Consider the following 19,460-nt stretch of genomic DNA (forward strand, 5'->3'; position numbering starts at 1 on the left):
CGATTAACAATGAAAAAGTCCTAGAAGAACTGATCATCAGCAAAGGGCTGTGGCAGAGACAACTTTTCCATCTAATAAAGAGTTAATGCATTTTGATGTTGAAACTTTTAACAATTAAATTTTGGTTTTAAAACTATAGAAGTTTCGCTTGCTGGTGTCCCTTTCAGTGATCAGCCCATCACCACGATCAGACTGACAGGACGCAGATTCCTTTGTATAGCTTTTGCCCAAAACAGAGCGCTCAGTTCTCTTAAAGCAGAGTATGCCCACCTTTGTTATAGAATAGCTTTTCAAAGGATTTCTCCACTGAATCAAGAGGGTGCCATAAATCTAAATCTAACTGCAACTGATGTAGCAGGAAAACTGGAGAAGCAGCCCACCATACCAGACAGAGTAGGAATTCCAACTCGCAAATGACTCGTTGTGTTGCCTTCCTAGGAGATGGAGGTAAACATCTGGCAGAGACCCAGCCATCACAGCTCACTTAGAATGTTATTGTACACCAGTATTATTAATGTGTGGGCCATCTTTTCTGTTTTCCCTTCTAGTATCCAAATGTTCAGCTGTTCTTCGTATCTTTTCATTGGCTCCAGTTAAATCACTGCTTTACACCAGCCCATCTGCTCTAACACTTGCTGAATTAATTTAGATAGAATGTCTTCAAAGGATCAAAAGCAGCATATTTTACTGAAATACTCTTCAGTTTTGCTTTTCTTTGATGCCCGTTCTGAATCCACTTATAGTAAGTTTTAATCCTCTTCCCGTTGTGAATACTCATAACTTTATCCATACATAACTTGAAGATACCTGGCTGGGCACAGAGTGCCTACTGGACACCTGGAAAGCAGGGTTCAGCTTGAACACGTGACCACCCATGACTGGTCACTTCAGCTAAAGTCACTGCCACCTTTCTTACACTCCACGGTTGCTACTCCAAGGCCATCTGGCCCACCTTCTGAGATCCTAAACTATGATTATCTTCTTCATGTTACACAAAATACAATGCACCTATGGTCTTTCTACCTATGTGCTGTGTCTTTTCTAAGTCTTGGGGCCCTTGTCCATTTGATACTATAAGCAGACAACCATCTACCATTTTTTTCAGTCATCCCAGAAACATGAGGGCTGCCTCAGAAGGAAAGCACCTGCCAGCTTAGAATACTTCTGTCGGCTTTTCCTTGTTTTGCATTAGTGTCCTGATTTGTATTCAGTCAATAAAAATGTAGCGAAAAAAACAAGATGTCAGACAGGTGTATAATGATCAGTTCAGAACTGCAGTCGCTTAACCTCTGCCCGGTTTCAAAAAAGTCTGTTGCTTCTACTAAAAAGGGCAAGAAAACATACTGTGCATGTTTGAGAGACGGGCACAGCTAGGAGTCGTCACGAGGTAACAGCAGCTGTGGTCACAACGTGGCTGCCTCTGGAAGCAAGCTGGTCTGCAGGAGTCTGACCACTCTACAGTTACTCTCCCCAATGAACATTCTCCTGTTTCCGTCTATATCTCCATATCTTACACCTGCTGACACAAACACTGGCTGAGCATGATCACAGGAAGCCTGGTAACTGGCAGATGGTTTTGAAACATGTTGAATCAAACAGCAATGTTTTTAACTACCAGTAACCAAGGTGGGTGCCACTTTCTGAAGACTTTTCTTGGTCTCAATTCTTGCTTCGATTTTCAGCCTAATTTTGCTCTTTGGTACACTGTCTTATTTAGAGAGTAGGCAGGTCACATGGTTTGTCTAATTTTGGTTTATTTCTATTAGCAAAAGCTAGTCCAATGCATAAAGCCATAATAATAATTTTCATGAATTATCCAAGTGCCTGCGTCTGACAGAAGCATTATTTTCTCCTTACCTTGTATAAATCTTTCAGGTATCCCTTCCAAGTAGCATTTAACTGGAGTACAGGTGCCTCCAGGGTCTGGGTGGCTGCCAGACTTCTAGAACATGTCTATCTTGTTACGTATGTGAAGGTGTTCCAGAAGGCTCAAGCCATACTTCGTCAGCACATGCCACGGCACAGGATTGGAGAAGCAGCTGGAGGTTCTTCACCACACAACACCCTCCCCCGACACAATCACCCACAGTACCTCTGTTCTGGAAGATGGAAACAGACTGGCTGCAATAGCAGTCCTATTCTTAGTAAATCTGCGTTTCAGTTTCTTGGTTTCACAGTACAGATACTGTTTGATCCCTGTTGCTCATTCTGTCACATGCTGGAGGACAGACGGTTTCCAGAGATTTGCTGCCTCCACTCTCACAGCAAGAGTATTTCCAACTTTTTCTTTGGGTACTTTTATGGCTGGCTAAGCCTCTGCGCTATTTATTTTGGAGATAATAATATATTTTTATGGCAAAAACTGTCACAGATTCATGTACTTAAAGAACAGCTTCCAGATACTGGGAGATTTTTAGCATCCTTATCACATCTTCATGGCCCATCGTGACCTAGCTTTTGCAATCCTCAATAAACTGGGTATTAGATCTCTTGATACCTGCCAAGCCTTGGTCCAGCAGATTCACAGATAAAGAGATTTTTGAAACTAAGTATTCCAGGATCACAAGACGTTTAATGGTACATAAAGTGTATAAAAAGAACTTTTGGCTTCATGCCTGTCATCACTGTATTCCATATAGATGCCTTCTCAGATATTCTACCCGTTCGCCTTTTGTTGACAGAACCATAGAATTCCATTCAAAGTGGGGAATCTGTAGAACAGAATCACACAGACTGCGAGTTAACATTGGTATAAGCCACACACCCCTCACAGCAAAGAAAAGGCTCTCTGTTCTCCATTTGAAGATGTTTTATCACCTGTGTCATTCTAAAAACTAGGATTACTCTAATACTGAAAAGATTAATTTTTCAGTGTAAGATTCTTCTTCATGTAAGAACAGTCAATTTGCTTCCAAAAGCAGCCCAGTTGCAGAGATTTAAAGCAGATGCCCACACAATACAGGCTATAACAACTCCATTATGCCATCTCTCACCTTTTGAAACTCACATCAGGAGAAAAATCCCAGGTAACTATAGTTTGAAATGGTAATGTATCAAAGTGGAGTGGCAGTTCAGGACCGTAACATTTACTGTCAGAGCAATATGATTATTAGGATGATTATTCTTTTAAAAAAATAACCAACCCAAACTTAAGCTTACAGAAGGATTGTAGCTAAAATTAGAGGAGGTGAGCAATTATATACACAGGATAATCTGCATTCATGAGCCTCCATTATCCAAATGCTTCTATGCTGGTAGCTGTGAGTTCTCTCTGCCCCCTAGTCTTCGTCGTCACAGCACTATCACTGCAGCAGCTCCTAGCACCCACATCCTGTCCCAACTGTCTCTATCACTCAAGGAGGATACGTTCAATCTTTTCCTAAAATGTAGAAATATTTGGCAAATCGAACTGAAACTCTAGTTTCTCTTTTTCTCCTTCACTCAAGCTACCTCGAGACTGCTGGTTTCCCTGCACTACGGCAGGGCTGACACCTTTTAACTTCAGTTCTGCTGCAGGCACTTTCAGAGAATGTACAAGTTCTGTGAAACCCTTACACCATCTTGAAAATGGCTTGGAATTTCCCTCCTAAATACAAAAATTGTTCTCACCCAGTAGGTGCTTTTAACTATTAAAACTATCTTTGATACATTTTCCTTGCAACAGATTTAATCTGCACAATGGTACAACTCACAAAGGACATAAGATGTTGTCAACTGCTCACCTGAACTACCCGGTACCCCAGCACTTCCAGGTGTCGTTTTTTCACTGCAGTTTCTCCTTTCAGATGACGTGAATCTTTGCTAAAAGCTTTTGAATCAAGAAATTCTAAAGCAATTCTGCAAATAAAAAAGCGTGCCTTTACTTTCGTGTCCTACCTGATTAGCGTGAAGTGCTATCTCTGGTTCAATACTGAAAGTTACAGCAAGACCGTTACCAGTTAAACGTGACAATTCATAGAAAATCAAACAACTCTCTGAAACCAGACTAAACATTTAGCTCACATTTACCTAGAGATATTTAAACTTCTCATGATTTAGAAAGAGCATTTCCTCCCTGAAGCATTTATTCAAATGGCAAAAGCAGCTAACCAGCATTCCCAAGGCTTACATTTGAAGAGGGGGGAGGAAAAGAGTGCTCCAATCTCACTATTCAGCCTTCTGTTGGCAAGAGGCTGCGAATAGACACAACTGGAACCTCAACTGGCCAATGTGATATTCCACACCATATAATACCGTGCTCAGCAATAAAAAGAGGCAGTTTTTCCAGAGTAGCCATTGCCCCAGCACTGGTCTGCTGGTCAAGAGTGGCTGCTTTTACATCAATTGCTTTCTTTTTCCTTTTTATGTATTTTTTTCCTTCTTTCTTCTCTTCACTTACTAAACTGTCTTAATTGCAACCCAGGAGATTTTAGTCTTGCTTTCACCCTCCAGATTCTCTCCCACATCACACTGCAGGGGAGTGAACGAGCAACTGGGTGGGAGCTCAGTTGCCAGCTGGGGTCAAACCCACCACACCTAGGAAGGCCAAACCTCATAAGGCTGTGAAAAAAGGAACAGAAAAATAGCCTAGTGGTTGCAACAACCATTTAGGACATAAGCATTAAAATCTTGGTCTAAACTTGGAAGCTTGGAAGAGCTAATGCACAAATACTTGATGTACCAACCTCTGAGCTCCTGGTGGCAGAGCCTTTCTTCCTTCATCCTTGACATCATGGCTCAAGTGTATTCCCTTCACATCATCCAAAGGTATATTCTGAGCCATATAGGAACGGGGGTTTTTATTTTCGTCCAGAATGCACTCAAAATCTGTGAGAAAACACAACAAGCCTGTTTACGGTCAAAAAAAAAGTGAAATAATTTGATCTGTACAGTTTACTTCTAGAAAAAACTAAGTGATAACCATATTTAGAGATATCCAACATTATTTATATTATGCAGAAATTTTTAGAAACTCTATTTTACACAGCACTTTCTTCTTTGCAGCCACATCCCCAAAGGCTTCCTAATCTTGGTGATAACTATCAGGTCTCCACCATAACAAACCTTAGAGGATTAACTTCTCACCTATTTCATAGTAGTATGGCGTGAGAACAGACATTCTTGCATAATTGCTCCCTCCTAAGATCTCTGTCAGCATTCTGTGAATATGCTGTCGCAGGGGATTTATTCGGCTCCTGCCTACAAAGACAAAAATCAAGAATTTGTACATTAAAACTTCCACAGCCAGAGTTTTGAAAACAGCACTTTGTGATACTGCATTTTTGACAGCGAGCTGACTCAATTAAAGGTTTTCCACAGATCCCCAGTGTTATTCCATCATTATTCCGAGACCATGTGATTGCCTTTTGAGTGGAAAGTGGCAGGTGCCTATTAAGCATGAATTTCAAATCCAGACTTTCCATCCCAGGATTTTTCCCTTTCACATCCTACAAGCACTTCAGTTTCACGTTTCACCCCTCGGATTTTCTTTGCTTTTAATTTTGCTTAGATACTTAAATAGTATTTACTTATTTTGCGTCTATTACAGCCACACTGCTTCCTGTCCCTTCGCTAGCTGTTGCAGATTGTTTAATACTTTGCTCCATTAAACATCTTCAGTCTCAGAGATAAAGCAGCTGAGTTCAATGGATAGCAAAGCAGATTTCCCACATGAAAATGAGCGATGGAGATACTGAATTTGCTGGATTTTCTGAACTGATCTCTATTCTGAAAGACCTCAGCTGCTACGCTTGATCCCTAGCCAACTTCTCCATCTCGTATCCTTGATGGATCTCAATCCCTCTGAGGAAGATGTCAGCAGTGAGTTCAAAAGGAGGCAACAAAAATGTTCACCTTGAAAAATTTAAGTCAAATGTTCGGTCTTGTAAGTGAAAAAGGAAACAAAGTGACCCATCTCCTCCAGCAGACAATCCTAATGATCCTCTTCTTGCTCTCTAAACTCCATGCCATATACACTGTTTCTGTGTATTTAGATTTTATTTCTTACGAAGAAACGTCCCATCTCTGTTACATGAATTCAACTGCTTTGCTATCTGTCACACTACTAAGCAGTTGCACTTTTCAAGAAGGCCTCCTCAGCTGATAGTGGGGTGCACCTTTCTGAGCTTCTATTGTGTGCTAGTGTGGAGATGACAGTTTTAGAAGTGTCTAGCAGACTGTTGAAAACAGACGATTACTATTAACAAGGGTAGCTTGTCGTCTCCTCTATTACTTACTGTTGCGAAAGACACGTTGGCAGTAGTGCTCGTGAAACCAAGGGATGCGAAACTCTGGGCATTCCAGACAGACTGCTCTGTTCAGCTTCATGAGGTGCAAGCAGACCCTCTGTTTTAGGCTATCAGGCAGGACTGAGTTAAACAAAATAAAAGGGTGTGAACTGAAATGTGAGAAATGCCACACATAGAACTAAATGCCTACCTCTGAATTCTTTACTAGAGAGGCAAGTTATTTATGCGCTACGGCATTTACAAAATTCATGCTACAGAATCTTAGGAAGGTTCTCAAAATCCCTGAGGAAAAAAATTCAAACAGCAGCTTTGTTCAATACTAAGAACAGTAAGACAAGAAAGAAGCATTTTAAACTCTCTTCTATCATTTAACTTTTAATGAAGTGTCTGAAGGCAAAATGGCAACAGAACATTGATAACAGACAACGTATGTGCAGAGAGGAAGCCAACAGCCAGATAAACACTCAGTCTCGTAGTTACAGAGGAGAGACTGGTAAGACTAATTTCTTGGAGAAAAGAATCCAACATTACTTCTTGAGCATTGTGACTATTTCTAGTAATAAATACCACACTCAGGTGATTTCATTTCCAATAGAACTGAAGAATTAATAAACACTGAGTGCAATAAGTTGCCTATAAAATTTGTTTCAAATGACCTTCTCTTATCTGTAATACGTCTGTAATTTTGAAACAAAGCATACATTTTTGTTCACTCCTTCCCTTTTGCACTCAAATAATGGCTGGGTTATATAGAGGGGTCTTTCTAGAAAACTGAATAGTTTAAAGAACAATTCTACTTCTCAAGTCATATACAGGTCCACAATCCCATTTTATGCCAAACGCTACATAATCAAATTCATCAGAGAGCTACAGACCTACCTTCAAGTTGAGAATCCAGTTTGCTTAGGAAGGAAACATTAAATATCCTCATTATCAGAACTGGAGGAAAATACCCAGCCACTGCCAAAACATGACCAAGCAGCACCAAGTGGTGAGTTTCAAAACAACCTTTAAAAGCCAGACAGAAATCCATATTAGAAAGCTGAAATCCACATGAGAAAGCTGAAAGGGTTTGCAATGCCCTCCCCATTGACCCCCCAGTCATCCAAGTTTCTCTCTTAACATAGTAAATAAAAACACAAAGCAGAGTAAGAACAACCTCTGCTAACTGCACCAAGGCATAAGTAACTGTTAGCAGGTCTTTACAGGAGGAAACTAGTTAGTGTTAAAAAAAAGTAACTCCGCAATATTTCAGTAGATACCAAATTTTCAGAGTTCTGTGAGGCCGTATTATCAATCAATTAAAACCAAAAAATAAAGTCTTTATATATTTCCTTTGCAACTTTGCCATTTCTTTGTGATGAATCACAAAATATATCCTGTCCCCAAACAACGATTCCTTGGGGAATGACACAACAATTTTATATAATAACAGCACAGTGAATTAATCAGAATTGTCACTTGCTTTTTACTACACTTAAGATATTTTGCTAGTCCCTCATCAACAGCAATATTTAAAGGGTGAAATGAAGCTAGAAAACTCAACAGAATCACACACTGATTTTTTGTCATAGTTTAACCCCAGCAGGCAGAGTATGAGTAGGAACATACAGACACACTTTTTCCTTTGCTTAAAAATAATGCCATCCTATTCCCATTTTTATTCAGTATAAATAATATACTTGGTGTCAGAATATCTTTGTCTAATGCCCTTACTCAAGTTTGAAGTAAGATGTTGGATACAAGTTTCAAATAACTCTTCATTGGCAGGAGGGTCATAATTCAGAGCAGAGAAAAGGACAAGAATAAAATAGATTTCAAAGGGGTGGATCTGGAAAAAAAAAAAAAAAAGACATCCTAATGTAAGTCACTGCAAACTATCCCAATACTGCTCTACAATAAAAAAGAGGTCTATAATTATTTCTGAATTGGGAGATTTAAGACCAAACGAGCTATTTTCTAATATTTTTTGTCAACATTTCCTGGAGAAAAATATTTTAAAAATAAAATGCAGAAATCATTAAAATTGCAGCTATGGCTACAACTTAAAATTTATTTCATGTAGACGATTGCAGTGTTTCCGTATACTTAGACTTTAAAAAGCTTTTAAAAATGCTTCACATTAAATACTCTTAAAGAAATAAACTGTCATAAAATAAAATCAAAGGTTTATATAAATACCAGATTGATAAGGAGAAAAAAAAAACTAGCAAGAACACAGTAATTTGGACCAGGAAGACATGATGTTGGGGAAATCCCCACAAAAACGAGTCACATGCAAAATACATTGTGATATGGCTTTTTGTAAAGAAGTGAAAAAATTTTTTTTTAAGATGGTCAAATGTAAAGCTGAACAAAAAGGATTACAGTTGACCTAACACTGACTGATTGAACAATAAAATAAGAAAGGAAAATTAAAGAGAAATAAGTGCAAAATAATATACATGAAAGCAAATCAGCTTTGAATGAACAGAAAAGAGACAAACTCCAAATCAGGTACATGGAAGAAAACTTAGAAACACTGTGAATTGTGCTGTGAAACACATTAATTAGTAACCCATCCTTTCTTACTGAATAACTTACACAGTGACAGAAAGAAAAACTGCCATACCTTGTCTATGTTTTCCACAGTCACAGCAGCTATTCTATCAAGTAATGAAGGACAACGGAGGTTTGTTTTCATGAGAAAAATAGACAACTGCAATACATTTGCCCATGTTATTTGGTCTATCAAGCGCTGACACATGGCCACAGTTTCCTCACTGAGGACTTCCTCAAACCAGTCTGCATTCACATGGCTAAGTTCTTCCAACAGAAGATCTAAGTTGTTGGCTTTCTGAAGCCTCTGAAATCCACAGTCATTTAGCTTTTGCAGAAGCTTTACACATAGCTCAGAACTGTTTTGCCAGTGCAACTGGTCATAATGATTCCATTTGACAAGAGCTGTAGCAATGCAATTCAAATGATGGAGCCTGCATTGAGGCAGGACTGCTGCTGCTTTGTTTATAATGATTTTGTCCACTTGAACAGAAGGAAGCGTGGCCAGAGCACGAATTATTGCAGCAGTATCAGCAGGTGTGACACTAGATTTTAAAAAACTGGAAGAGTGAAACGAAAACAGAACATCAGTACTGACAAAGTGCAAATGTTTAAATAAAATTACATGTATGAAAATTCTATCTTAAAAGTCAAAAGTTGCTCATCAAATATAAGATAAGTAGAGTATTAACAATATGGTAGAAATTCACTTTTAGTGACTGCCACCTTTTTTAATTGAGATTAACTTCTTTCTTCTAATTTATTCAAAACTGAAAGAAGGAAGAAGACAGGGAGCATCTCAGTCAGCTGGTATGGCTTCAAGTGTTACTGATAAACACAGAAGTTCTCAGTAAGGACACAGTCCAGCTTTGCTAATGCAGTCTGTGGGTTTCTGGGCCTGGATGACTTCTGCAACTTCTGTCCTGGGGAGCCCAGGTTCCGATGTGCCTGAGAAACACAAAGGCATCATCCACAAAAGACATGTACAGCCATGGCGCTGCATTCCTACAGGGGCTGAGCAACGGAAGCAACAGGGGCAGATCTCTTCTCCCGCGATTCCCTTTCTATGTTGCACCTGTATAAGCCTGGGAACTAATAAGACAGTTCTTCAATCAAAAGCAGAGTAATTCTGCTTCACACTTTCACTTAGCCCAACCACGGCATTCTTACTGTACGTTTTCCACCACTTCTTCCTTCAAACATCAAAGAAAACATTAATACCTACCCTTCCTATAAAGTACCATTCGAAGTTTCCTGTTCAATGTCATTACATTGCAGCAGCCAAGAGGCAAAAAAAAATAAATCTATTTTTAAAAGATCTAATAACTATTAGCAGATACTATTGGGTCAACAGTCAAGACAACATCCATTTCCTAACTTCTGATTTACGTTTTTAATAGAATCAAATACTTTTAACAGTTTACTACTTCTTCATATTTTATGGAAGCAAAACAGTTTAACATCTTAACTTGTTTAACATGTTAACTTGTTAAAATAATAAGCAGACAACTGCTAAATACTTAAATTTCCAAGAACACACACTTACCCAAATAGTAACGTCGTTAGTTTGGCAAACAGCTCCAGATCCTGGCAACGCAACATCACCAAGTACTGTGCTAACTTTACCAACTGCAATACATGATAGCTGTCCAAATGTTTGTGCAGAACAGAAGCCATTCTGATACAAAGAAAAAAAGATTACATGGTACTATGCTAATACAGATGATATTGCAGAACCCAACATCTCGCATCAAGATAGGCTGTCACATGGTGCGCAGCACCTAGGTGGAGGTTTGAACACACCAGCACTCCTTTCCACCCTAGTTTTGACAGTGTTCCACAACAGCCTCTCTCCACATAACTGACTTGCAAAATTAAAGCCCCCTTCCCAGTAAAACAGCTACTTCACTCTAATAATTTCTGTTGCAAATTTTACAATCAGTTAAATTCAGAGCAAACCAAGAATGCAATAAACTAGAACAACAGTATCAGCTGCAGCAACACTGTACACACTCGTGTAATAGCAGTTGCTACATCTATGTTGGTCTAAAGCTGCAAGAGGAGCTTGGATTTGTAGGTAAAGATAATACCATAAGACCTTTAGACAGTGAGATTCAACCAGAAAAAGCATTAATTTACCTGGTCTTCCCTTTAATACCACTCTGCTTCACAGTACTCCTTGTTCTTTTTTCTTCCAAAGATCTATTTTTATTCACACAATTACATTCAATCCAGTTATTGCTCACAACTTGCACTTAACTCTGCTGCATCTGTTGACGTATCAGATGCTACATCTTCTGTGCCCAAGACATCAACTGCTTTTCTCTTCATTGCATGAAACACATTACATCTCCCTACAAATAATGTTCATTTTACAGATGCCAAAAATCTGATCCAGGTTCTTAAAGATGCAGGACTTCATCATTCAAAAGCAGGGCACAACGACTTTTGAAGAAACAATTCACATCAGTAACAGGATCTCCTAGACAGGACACATTTTCTGCAGCTTACCATATTTGTGTTTGTCTCACCAGTTTACAGGAATTGTTGGAGTCTAAGTTTACTCAAATAAGATAACATAATTTTTTGCTTATTTGCAAATATCACATCAACTCAGTAGTGTTGAAATGCCCTTCTACAAAATTCCTAAATTGCCTCAATCCTAAATTGGGTCAAGCTGTGATATTCTAAAATCTGCAATAAGTAATTATACATCTCTACATTCGTGTGCAAGTGACACATTCCACTCACAACTTACTGGATATTACATAGTATTCTATACTAAATGGAAGTAGTTTTCCTAGAGAATACAACTTCTTAGTAGTATCAAAAACATTACTTTTTGAGTAGACGAGAATGTCTGCATTTCATTTTCTGCATTGTCTTCAGTATTACCAATACTTGGTGGCTGCTAAATTCTTCTGCCATGCGTACTGCAGTTACCAGCAACCTACAGAGGAAAAGAAAAGATACATTTTCTAAATTAAAACAGCTGAAAATCTCCCACAAAGACTGCAGTTGATTTCTTTGTCTAGGAGGGAAAGAACCAATAGACCTCTTCAGGAAATACGGGAAAATAAATGCCCCCAAACTAGAGACCTTTGTTCTGTGGACCTTTCTACTAAATAACTGATATGTATGGAACAGATAAAGAGATGAGAGTGTGTCAGAGCAGCATGTATTGCTCTGATGCTAGAAATCATCAAGTCCAACAATCCTGAATGTAGACAAGAGCAGGGAAGGTACTCTAAGTCACTAAACAATTCACCAGCAATCATCAAGCTACAGATAGCAGAATCAAAGAGGAGTTGAACTGTTTCTGGGGCAAATAAAGCCTATGATTTTTTTCTACCTCACACTGATTTTTACCAAAAAAAATAAATAATTTAAAAAAAAATCTAGGAAAAGCTTTTGGAATTGTCAGCTACAGCAAAACCAACACAGGCTTGTAGTGTGTTCTGATCTCTGCATAAAGGCAAATGTTCATGAAGAAAACTCTGAAAATGTGACTAATTGTAATTAATACAGCAAATTCTGCCTATAACTCCACATTTTGAGAGACCCGTGAGTAATAACACTCCCAAAGAGGATTCTGTAGCACAAGAAAAACAGGCAGAGAAAATCTGTCACACAATACTATGCTTTAATTGCTAAATAAATGCTGAAGTGTTCCCTGCTGACAACCTTTCATACAGAATAGGACATAGAGCAAACTGGGATAGGACAAGACCCACGCTGTTTCGGCTACTGCCAGTCTTAAAAGAAAAAAACAACACACACCACTCACTGCGTGTATTTCTCAGGGGAAAGACAAAGATTTTTTGCTAGCATCTCCTGCAAAAGGAAGGCTGTAGTGTAAGAAACAGAGCTAGGAGACGGCCTTGCATAACAGCACTTATATATCCCTTGATTACTGGATCCAGGTTTCTATGCAACTGTTTTAAGACAAACTGCTAAGACAGTGTTTCCATAATGAAATAATGCTTTGCCACGAAGTTACAACCAGGAAATCCAATGCACAGCTCAGGACAGGCTCAAAAATTCCTGTTTTCATTTCTACACAAGACTACATACATACCATAAATAAGACAAGATTGTTATTAAACTTACCTGTCTCTTGCCTTGGATCCCACCATAGGCCCGAGAGCACAAAATAATTTTGCAAAGGTTTCAGGATCATTATAATCATCTACAGTTTCAGACAGAAGCTGTTTAGCAACCAAGCGGAATTCAGCACTGTCAAAACCCAGCTGCTCATACAGTCCAAAAATAAGATTAATACTGTGTATATCGAGATGGGAGGTGCTTCTAAGGAATATCTTGTTGCATTTTTCTAGCAATGGATGATATCTCAGTTTAACATTTTGAAGAAACTGGAGTATTCTTTTGGCATAGTTGAAGTGGAGCTCATTCTCCTCTTCCAAGAGCTGTCCAGCCTTGTGTAGTAACCGATCTCGAAAACTCTGTGAGATAACATCAGATATGCTGATCATCAAAACTGACAAGACCCTAAAAGATTCAAAAGATTTTACACTTACACATTGAACACAGTAAGTAATATGATTTAGACTCATTAAATAAACTACTCAAGAGGAAGGTTAGAGAGGGTGTTGCTGGCTTCAGCACAAAAAGGGAATTTAAATCTAATGCAAAAAAAAAAAAAAAAAGAGCAAAACCCATTTCTCCTCCTAAAGTCAAAATTCTGCTTTCAGTGAATTTCTGAAACAATTGGGATTTTTCAGCTATCCTTTACCAAGTTGTACATGACAAAAAAAAGTGTTTGCCTAAGGCAAGACCCTGACTTGCCTGATTCAAATTTGAAAAACAACCTTTAATGTTCAGTGGAAATCAGAGAAAAACAAACAACTCCCAATAGAATAGAGAGAAGAGCCATTGCCACTCCTAAGTAAGAATCCTTTCCTAAGGGAATACAACTTAGGACCACAGGGAGGGTCATTTCTGTAAAGAAATGCAGTCCCATTCAATGAGTTTCATAACCATGCTCCACACACCCACAAAAATAAGTATTGGGACTGCTGGTGCTGTATAAATCAGAAAAAAGGAAGCCTTTGCTACAATGGCCCAGGAGGAACAGAGGTGAGAAAAAGCAGCTTGGACTTCTTTGACAAGGGCCAGGTTTTAAGTCATTTTAATAATACGGTAAAGCACTAGACATGCTAGCAAGAGAACTGATTTATTCAACTTGACAAAAAAATGTTCTAAAGATAAATAAAAATAACATTGTCTTTATTACTCCTTCTTGCTATCTGCAGTAGTAAACTAAATGCATCTCATAGTAGAGAAACTATCAATGCCAAGAAAGAAAAATACTTTCTGGTGAATTAATAGCTTCTAAATTCTAAAAAAAAGTCCATGCAGTAGCTGGCATTTCTCCACTGTAAGAACATGATTTTTAATTAAGTGTTTAATTGGTTCTAAAGAAATTTTTCAAAAAATCATTGGGAAAATCACAGAATCATAGAATGGTTTGGGTTGGAAGGGACCTTAAACATTATCCAGTTCCAACCGCACCATCATGGGCAGGGACACCTTCCAGTTCACTGGGTTGCTCGAACCTTCATCCAACCTGGCCTTGAACACTTCCAGGAACCGGGCATCCACAACTTCTCTAGGCAACCTGTTCCAGTGCCTCATCACTCTCACAGGAAAAAAAATCTTGCTAATATCTAATCTAAATCTCCCCTCATTTCGCTTAAAACCATTAGCTCTCATCCTATCACTGCATTCCCTGATAAAAAGCTCCTCTCCCCAGCTTTCCTGTAGGCCCCCTTAAAGTACTGAAAGACTGCTATAAGGTGTCCTCACAGCCTTCTCTTCTCCAGGCTACACAAATCCAACTCTCTCAGCCTGTCCTCATAAGAGAGGTGCTCCCACAGCTTGCATCCACTGCTGCATTCATCTTAGCAGACCTGTCCATGAAAATCAATGCATAAATACAAATCACCTCTTTTCCACAAACCTCAAACTGAAGAGCAACCTCTGGTTGAGGAAAAGGAAGAATGTTCAGCAAAGGCAGCCCAGCAATTGTGACATATTGCTTCTTATGACGCTCAATTTCATTTTGACTCTTACCTTATATCCTGTATGTAATCCAGTTTCATGTCCACAATATGAGCTACTTTGCCAATAACAGGACTGAAATGTCTGCGCTGCTTGTATAAACACAGTGCAAATTTAGACAGAGCTGGCAAACTAAGCCTGCCAAGACATAAAAGAAAGACAAAAAGAACACTTACCTTTTATTTCTAGTGAATAACTAAACACAAAAATCTACTTTGACAGTTATAGAAAAAGTTAGATTCAAATTACAAAACAAGGAAATATCTAGGCATTTTCTATTTCAACACCTATAGTGGATGTAGCCAAAACACCTAGGTATCCCATACTAAAACATATTGCGCATATGGAGCTCTACATAAATCAGAAGTTTTAATTTAACCAGAACAGTGTAAAAAATGTATAAAGATTACATTTTCAAGCAAAAAAGTAAAATAGCTAAAATTAATGTCAGGAATTTATTACCTGAATGTCACTTTGTGTTCTGGCTACATTGAATTTATTTACTTGTCAAGATGCCCCAGGTGTTAAGCTGGGAGAGGCAACTCTGTGATGCTGGTGCCAAGACTGACACCAGCTTCTGCCACTGACCTGAGATTAAAGAATGAAAATTACAATATCAAAAAAAAAAAAAGCATCAAAACTTATTTTGTTGGGCAAAAACCCAACAAAAAACAACAACAACCAAAAAAAAAAACGCAAAGGGAAACTGCTGGTGTTATAATACAAAAGATTTTTACTGCAATTGAGATGAATAAGGTTCTAACAACATTTAAGAGTTGGACAGCAAGCACTAAAATTAAACCATAAATATTAAAATCTGTGATTTACTTCAAACACATAAATCTACACAGACTATATGTATCAAACTCTTAAGTATCAGTTCCTATTTTTGCTTCATCTGAATCTCTCAAGTATTTGAAGTCCCAAAACATTCAAAAATACAATTGATAATTTAGACGCTAACATAACATTTAAACCATCTTGTAAATACTCTTGGAGAACTCTGTGTAGCCTCACATGAAGCAACCACACTTGCAACTTACAACTTTCACTAAGCATAATTGTATAGTACTTGCCTTTCTAATCTTTTCCATGCTTCTGTAACAAGAACTTCTTCTAGAGAATTGTGGTCTCCAACACTGAGCCTTCAGAAAAAAGACATAATAGTTTGAAGTTTGCTTCAAAAGTTACAAAGAAATAAGACATATGTCCTTTCGTTATTTCTCATAATGTTTTACTTTTCTATCACTCTTTCCATTCAAACAAATCGTAGACGTTCGTGCATTAATAATCAGAACTCCACTTCCTAAGAGTCCAAAACAGATTGCTTCTGGCTGCATCTCAAAGACTGAGACACAGAACATTTAAGTTTTCTGCAGACCAGTCAGCGTACAGAAGCTGGAACAGGGCAATCTCCCTTACAGGATTGGCTTTTTAGCCAAAACTCCATCTCTTTTTATTACCAAATACAAAATGCATAAATGTGGAATTCAACATAATGCTGTTTACCTCAGAATACTATATAGGACATCCACTATGGCCTCATCTTCCATGTGTTCCACCTTGTTTTCTGCTAAAATGCAAAGGGTAAGAAACTGGGAGTGATTTCTTATATAGTCATTAGTCCGTGAGAGATGCGGCCTCTTCTTTTGCAACTGCCACAGCATGTTCAATGCAATTCCCACATGTTTTTCAGAAAGCCTGGCCTTGTTCCTTCCAACAAGGCTGAACACTTCATCTTCATGGGTGCAGTTACTTATCTGGTTCAAAAGCAGATCACTACTCAGAGTCCGAGCTTGGTAACGCCTCACGGTAAACAAGCAAACTTGCCTCAAACAAAGCATTTTGCTCTGCCTACCAGCTGCCTTTAGTGTCCAGAAAGATTCACTTTCACTTTTCACAGTAAACCACGATGCTGTAAAGAACGAATTGAAAAACAGAAGATGTTTTTTCTTTCACCCTGTATGGTCACCACATTAAGAAGAATTCAAATCTGAGGGACCTGTAAGGAAACAGAATTAAAGCAGTTAAGCATAGTCATAACTACCAGCTTAAAACCGATGTTTTAACGTTCTGGGTAAGGTAAGCGTGAGAAGAACCCACAGTCTGGACTCTTCCCGGAGCAGCTCCCAGTGTGCTCCCAACCACCAAGAAAACTGAGTCCACTGTTTTCATATTTAAACCCGCCTTAAAAGGCACGTGTGCTCCCGTGCTACGACCCAGAAAGCCAAGCCGAGCTTTTAAGCAGGACTAAGCCAAGCCAGGCCAGGCCAGGCCAGATCAGGCATGCTCCCACCAGCCACCCCAGCCCCATAAGCGAGCCGGAGCGCGCTGGCCACGGGAGGCGATGGCCGCCACCGGGCCCGGAGCGCGCTAAGGACGTGCCTAACCGGGCGATCAAGGGAGCCAGGGCCCCGCTACCCCCGCCCCGAGCCGCAGAGGGACACACCGCGAGGCTGGGAGCGGCGCTGCGGGGAAGGGCTCGGGGAGGAGCCGGGGAGGAGCTCGGCGGGCCCAGCAGGGGAAGGTCAGCGCGGCCGGGGCTGCAGCGAAAGCAGCGTGGCCGGTAGGGCGAGAGGGGGGTTCTGCCCCTGTGTTCCGCCTTGTGAGACCTCACCTGGAGTATTGTGTCCTGTTCTGGAATCCTCGACATAAGAAGGATATGGAGCTGTTGGAACGGGTCCAGAGGAGGCTACGAGGATGATCGGAGGGCTGGAGCACCTCCCGTATGAGGACGGGCCGAGAGAGTTGGGGTTGTTCAGCCTGGAGAAGAGAAGGCTCCGAGGAGACCGTATAGCGACCTTCCAGGACCTGAAGGGGCTACAGGAAAGCTGGGAAGGGACTGTTTACAAAGGCCTGTAGTGACAGGACGTGGGGCAATGGCTTTAAATTGGAAGGGGCAGATTTAGATTAGACATTAAAAAGAAATTCTTCACTATGAGGGTGGTGAGGCACTGGCACAGGCTGGCCAGGGAAGCTGTGGCTGCCGCATCCCTGGAGGTGTTCAAGGTCGGGCTGGATGGGGCCTTGGGCAGCCTGGGCTGGTGAGAGGTATCTCTGCCCATGGCAGAGGCGTTGGAACTGGATGATCTTTAAGGTCCCTTCCAAACCAAATCATTCTATGATTCTAAAAGCAGCCTTTTGTGGCATCCTTCTGCACATGGTTGCTACAGGCCTTTGCAACATGTGGACTGTCCTTTCCATGTACATGTGATGAAGCATCAAACTCAAATTTTAAGAAGCTGTGTTCTGCCCTTATTTTGTTACATGTAGGTATGATGACAAAAGAAGGAATGGATTGGCATACTGAAAGAGATCTGATATGTTCCTGGAGCCTCCTGCCTGGCTACACGCTTAAACCCAACCTGTTCTGTGATTCTCTGATTCCCTGATCTGCGGGGCAGTGGCAAGCAGGGCCCCTCTCCTGCAGCGCAGAGCCGTGCCCGCACAGGTGTAAAGTGTGTGCCAGTGCTGACTTCAGTGAGAGCTGCTGAAATGGCAAAGTCCAGCACTCTGCTCTTTTAAAGGAGAAAAGAAAGGAATCAGTGTCATCTTCGCAACTTGTGAGACCTCCCGGTGCCTGCAGAACACGGCCTGAGACGAAGAACTTTGCTGAACTTTTGACTTTTGACTTGTCAAGTACATTTGGAGGAAATCAATTAATGTCTAAAAGAAATAAAAAAATGCTGGATAAAATTACCTTACATTTTTAGTTGGACACGTAGGGGAAGACTGTGCTGAAGCCAGTGTTGATTTACCAAAGCCCAGTCACCAGTTTCATCAGGATTTCAGAACTCACAGGGGCCCATTTCTCAATTTTTACTTTTTTTTTTCCAGAAATCCAGGAGAAAAGGTGTTTTCCTGCTTCCAACAGACTTCTCGACAGCCCATTCCCTCTTTTTGGGTGCCGTTACTGGCCCCAGCACAGCTGGTGTGGATCACAGCCCTTCTGAGGAGGTTCCTGCTGCTGTGGGAGTCCCTGTGGGAGGTGCCTACGGCTTTGTGCTTTTCTCATAAACTCCCATGTATCTATTTTTAACATAAAGTAAAGTAAAATTAACTTTGAATGGCAACACAGATACATGGCACATGATTATCAGAACTTTCCACGCAGTCAATCTAAATTCCCATTTCGGTTCTTCCCAGCCCCAAATGACGCATGCCAGGTGCTGCTGCAGGGGACGGAAGAACTCCCAGTGCTGTTCAAACGTTTCGTTCATCCATCCCTTGGCCATTTCCCGGGCCCTTCCCTGAGCCACCCGCCAGCAGCAGTAAGGCGGCGGCACTGAGGGATACGTTTGGCTGGGAAGCGGCGGAGCGGAGCGTCGACGAATAGGCGTGGCCTGACCGCAAGGGGGCGTGACTTATATACGGGGCGTGACCTAGAATCACGATGGAGGTGTGGCTTAGTGACGAGAGGGGCGTGGTTTATGATGGAGGGGTGGTTGTGACGAAGGGGCGTGGTTTGGTGACAGGGCGTGGTTTGTTGAGCGGGGGCGTGGCTTAGCGGCGGGAGGGGGCGGGCACCGTGACGCTCGCGAGGGGGGGGGCGTTCCCTTCCCCCCTCTACGCTCAGGCTGTTTTAGAGGAGGTTCGCGGCCGGGTAGGGCTGTC

The 19,460-nt window shown here is 40.6% G+C and overlaps 1 protein-coding gene across 4 annotated transcripts; it reads right to left on the bottom strand.

Annotated features, from left to right (window-relative positions):
• Positions 1-215: 215 nt before the first annotated feature.
• FASTKD1 (FAST kinase domains 1) lies at positions 216-18,512 on the bottom strand. 4 transcript variants are annotated; one of them, XM_054069431.1, is made up of 15 exons: positions 17,464-18,512; positions 16,356-16,848; positions 15,923-15,991; positions 14,859-14,984; positions 12,876-13,274; positions 11,605-11,715; positions 10,312-10,443; positions 8,839-9,325; positions 7,944-8,058; positions 7,107-7,235; positions 6,216-6,347; positions 5,065-5,178; positions 4,665-4,806; positions 3,723-3,837; positions 216-2,711 (listed from the first exon to the last, which is right to left on the bottom strand). In XM_054069431.1, exons 2-15 carry the CDS (start codon positions 16,688-16,690, stop codon positions 2,622-2,624), a joined length of 2,496 nt encoding a protein of 831 aa, XP_053925406.1. In that variant the 5' UTR covers positions 16,691-16,848; positions 17,464-18,512; the 3' UTR covers positions 216-2,621. The 4 variants fall into 4 exon arrangements, with proteins under 4 accessions (XP_053925406.1, XP_053925405.1, XP_053925407.1 ...); XM_054069430.1 differs by lacking the exon at positions 17,464-18,512 and adding an exon at positions 17,296-17,385; XM_054069432.1 differs by lacking the exon at positions 17,464-18,512 and adding an exon at positions 17,237-17,255.
• Positions 18,513-19,460: the final 948 nt, after the last annotated feature.

This window comes from Cuculus canorus, chromosome 6 (assembly GCF_017976375.1).
Source record: "Cuculus canorus isolate bCucCan1 chromosome 6, bCucCan1.pri, whole genome shotgun sequence".
Taxonomy (NCBI): Eukaryota; Metazoa; Chordata; class Aves; order Cuculiformes; family Cuculidae; genus Cuculus; species Cuculus canorus.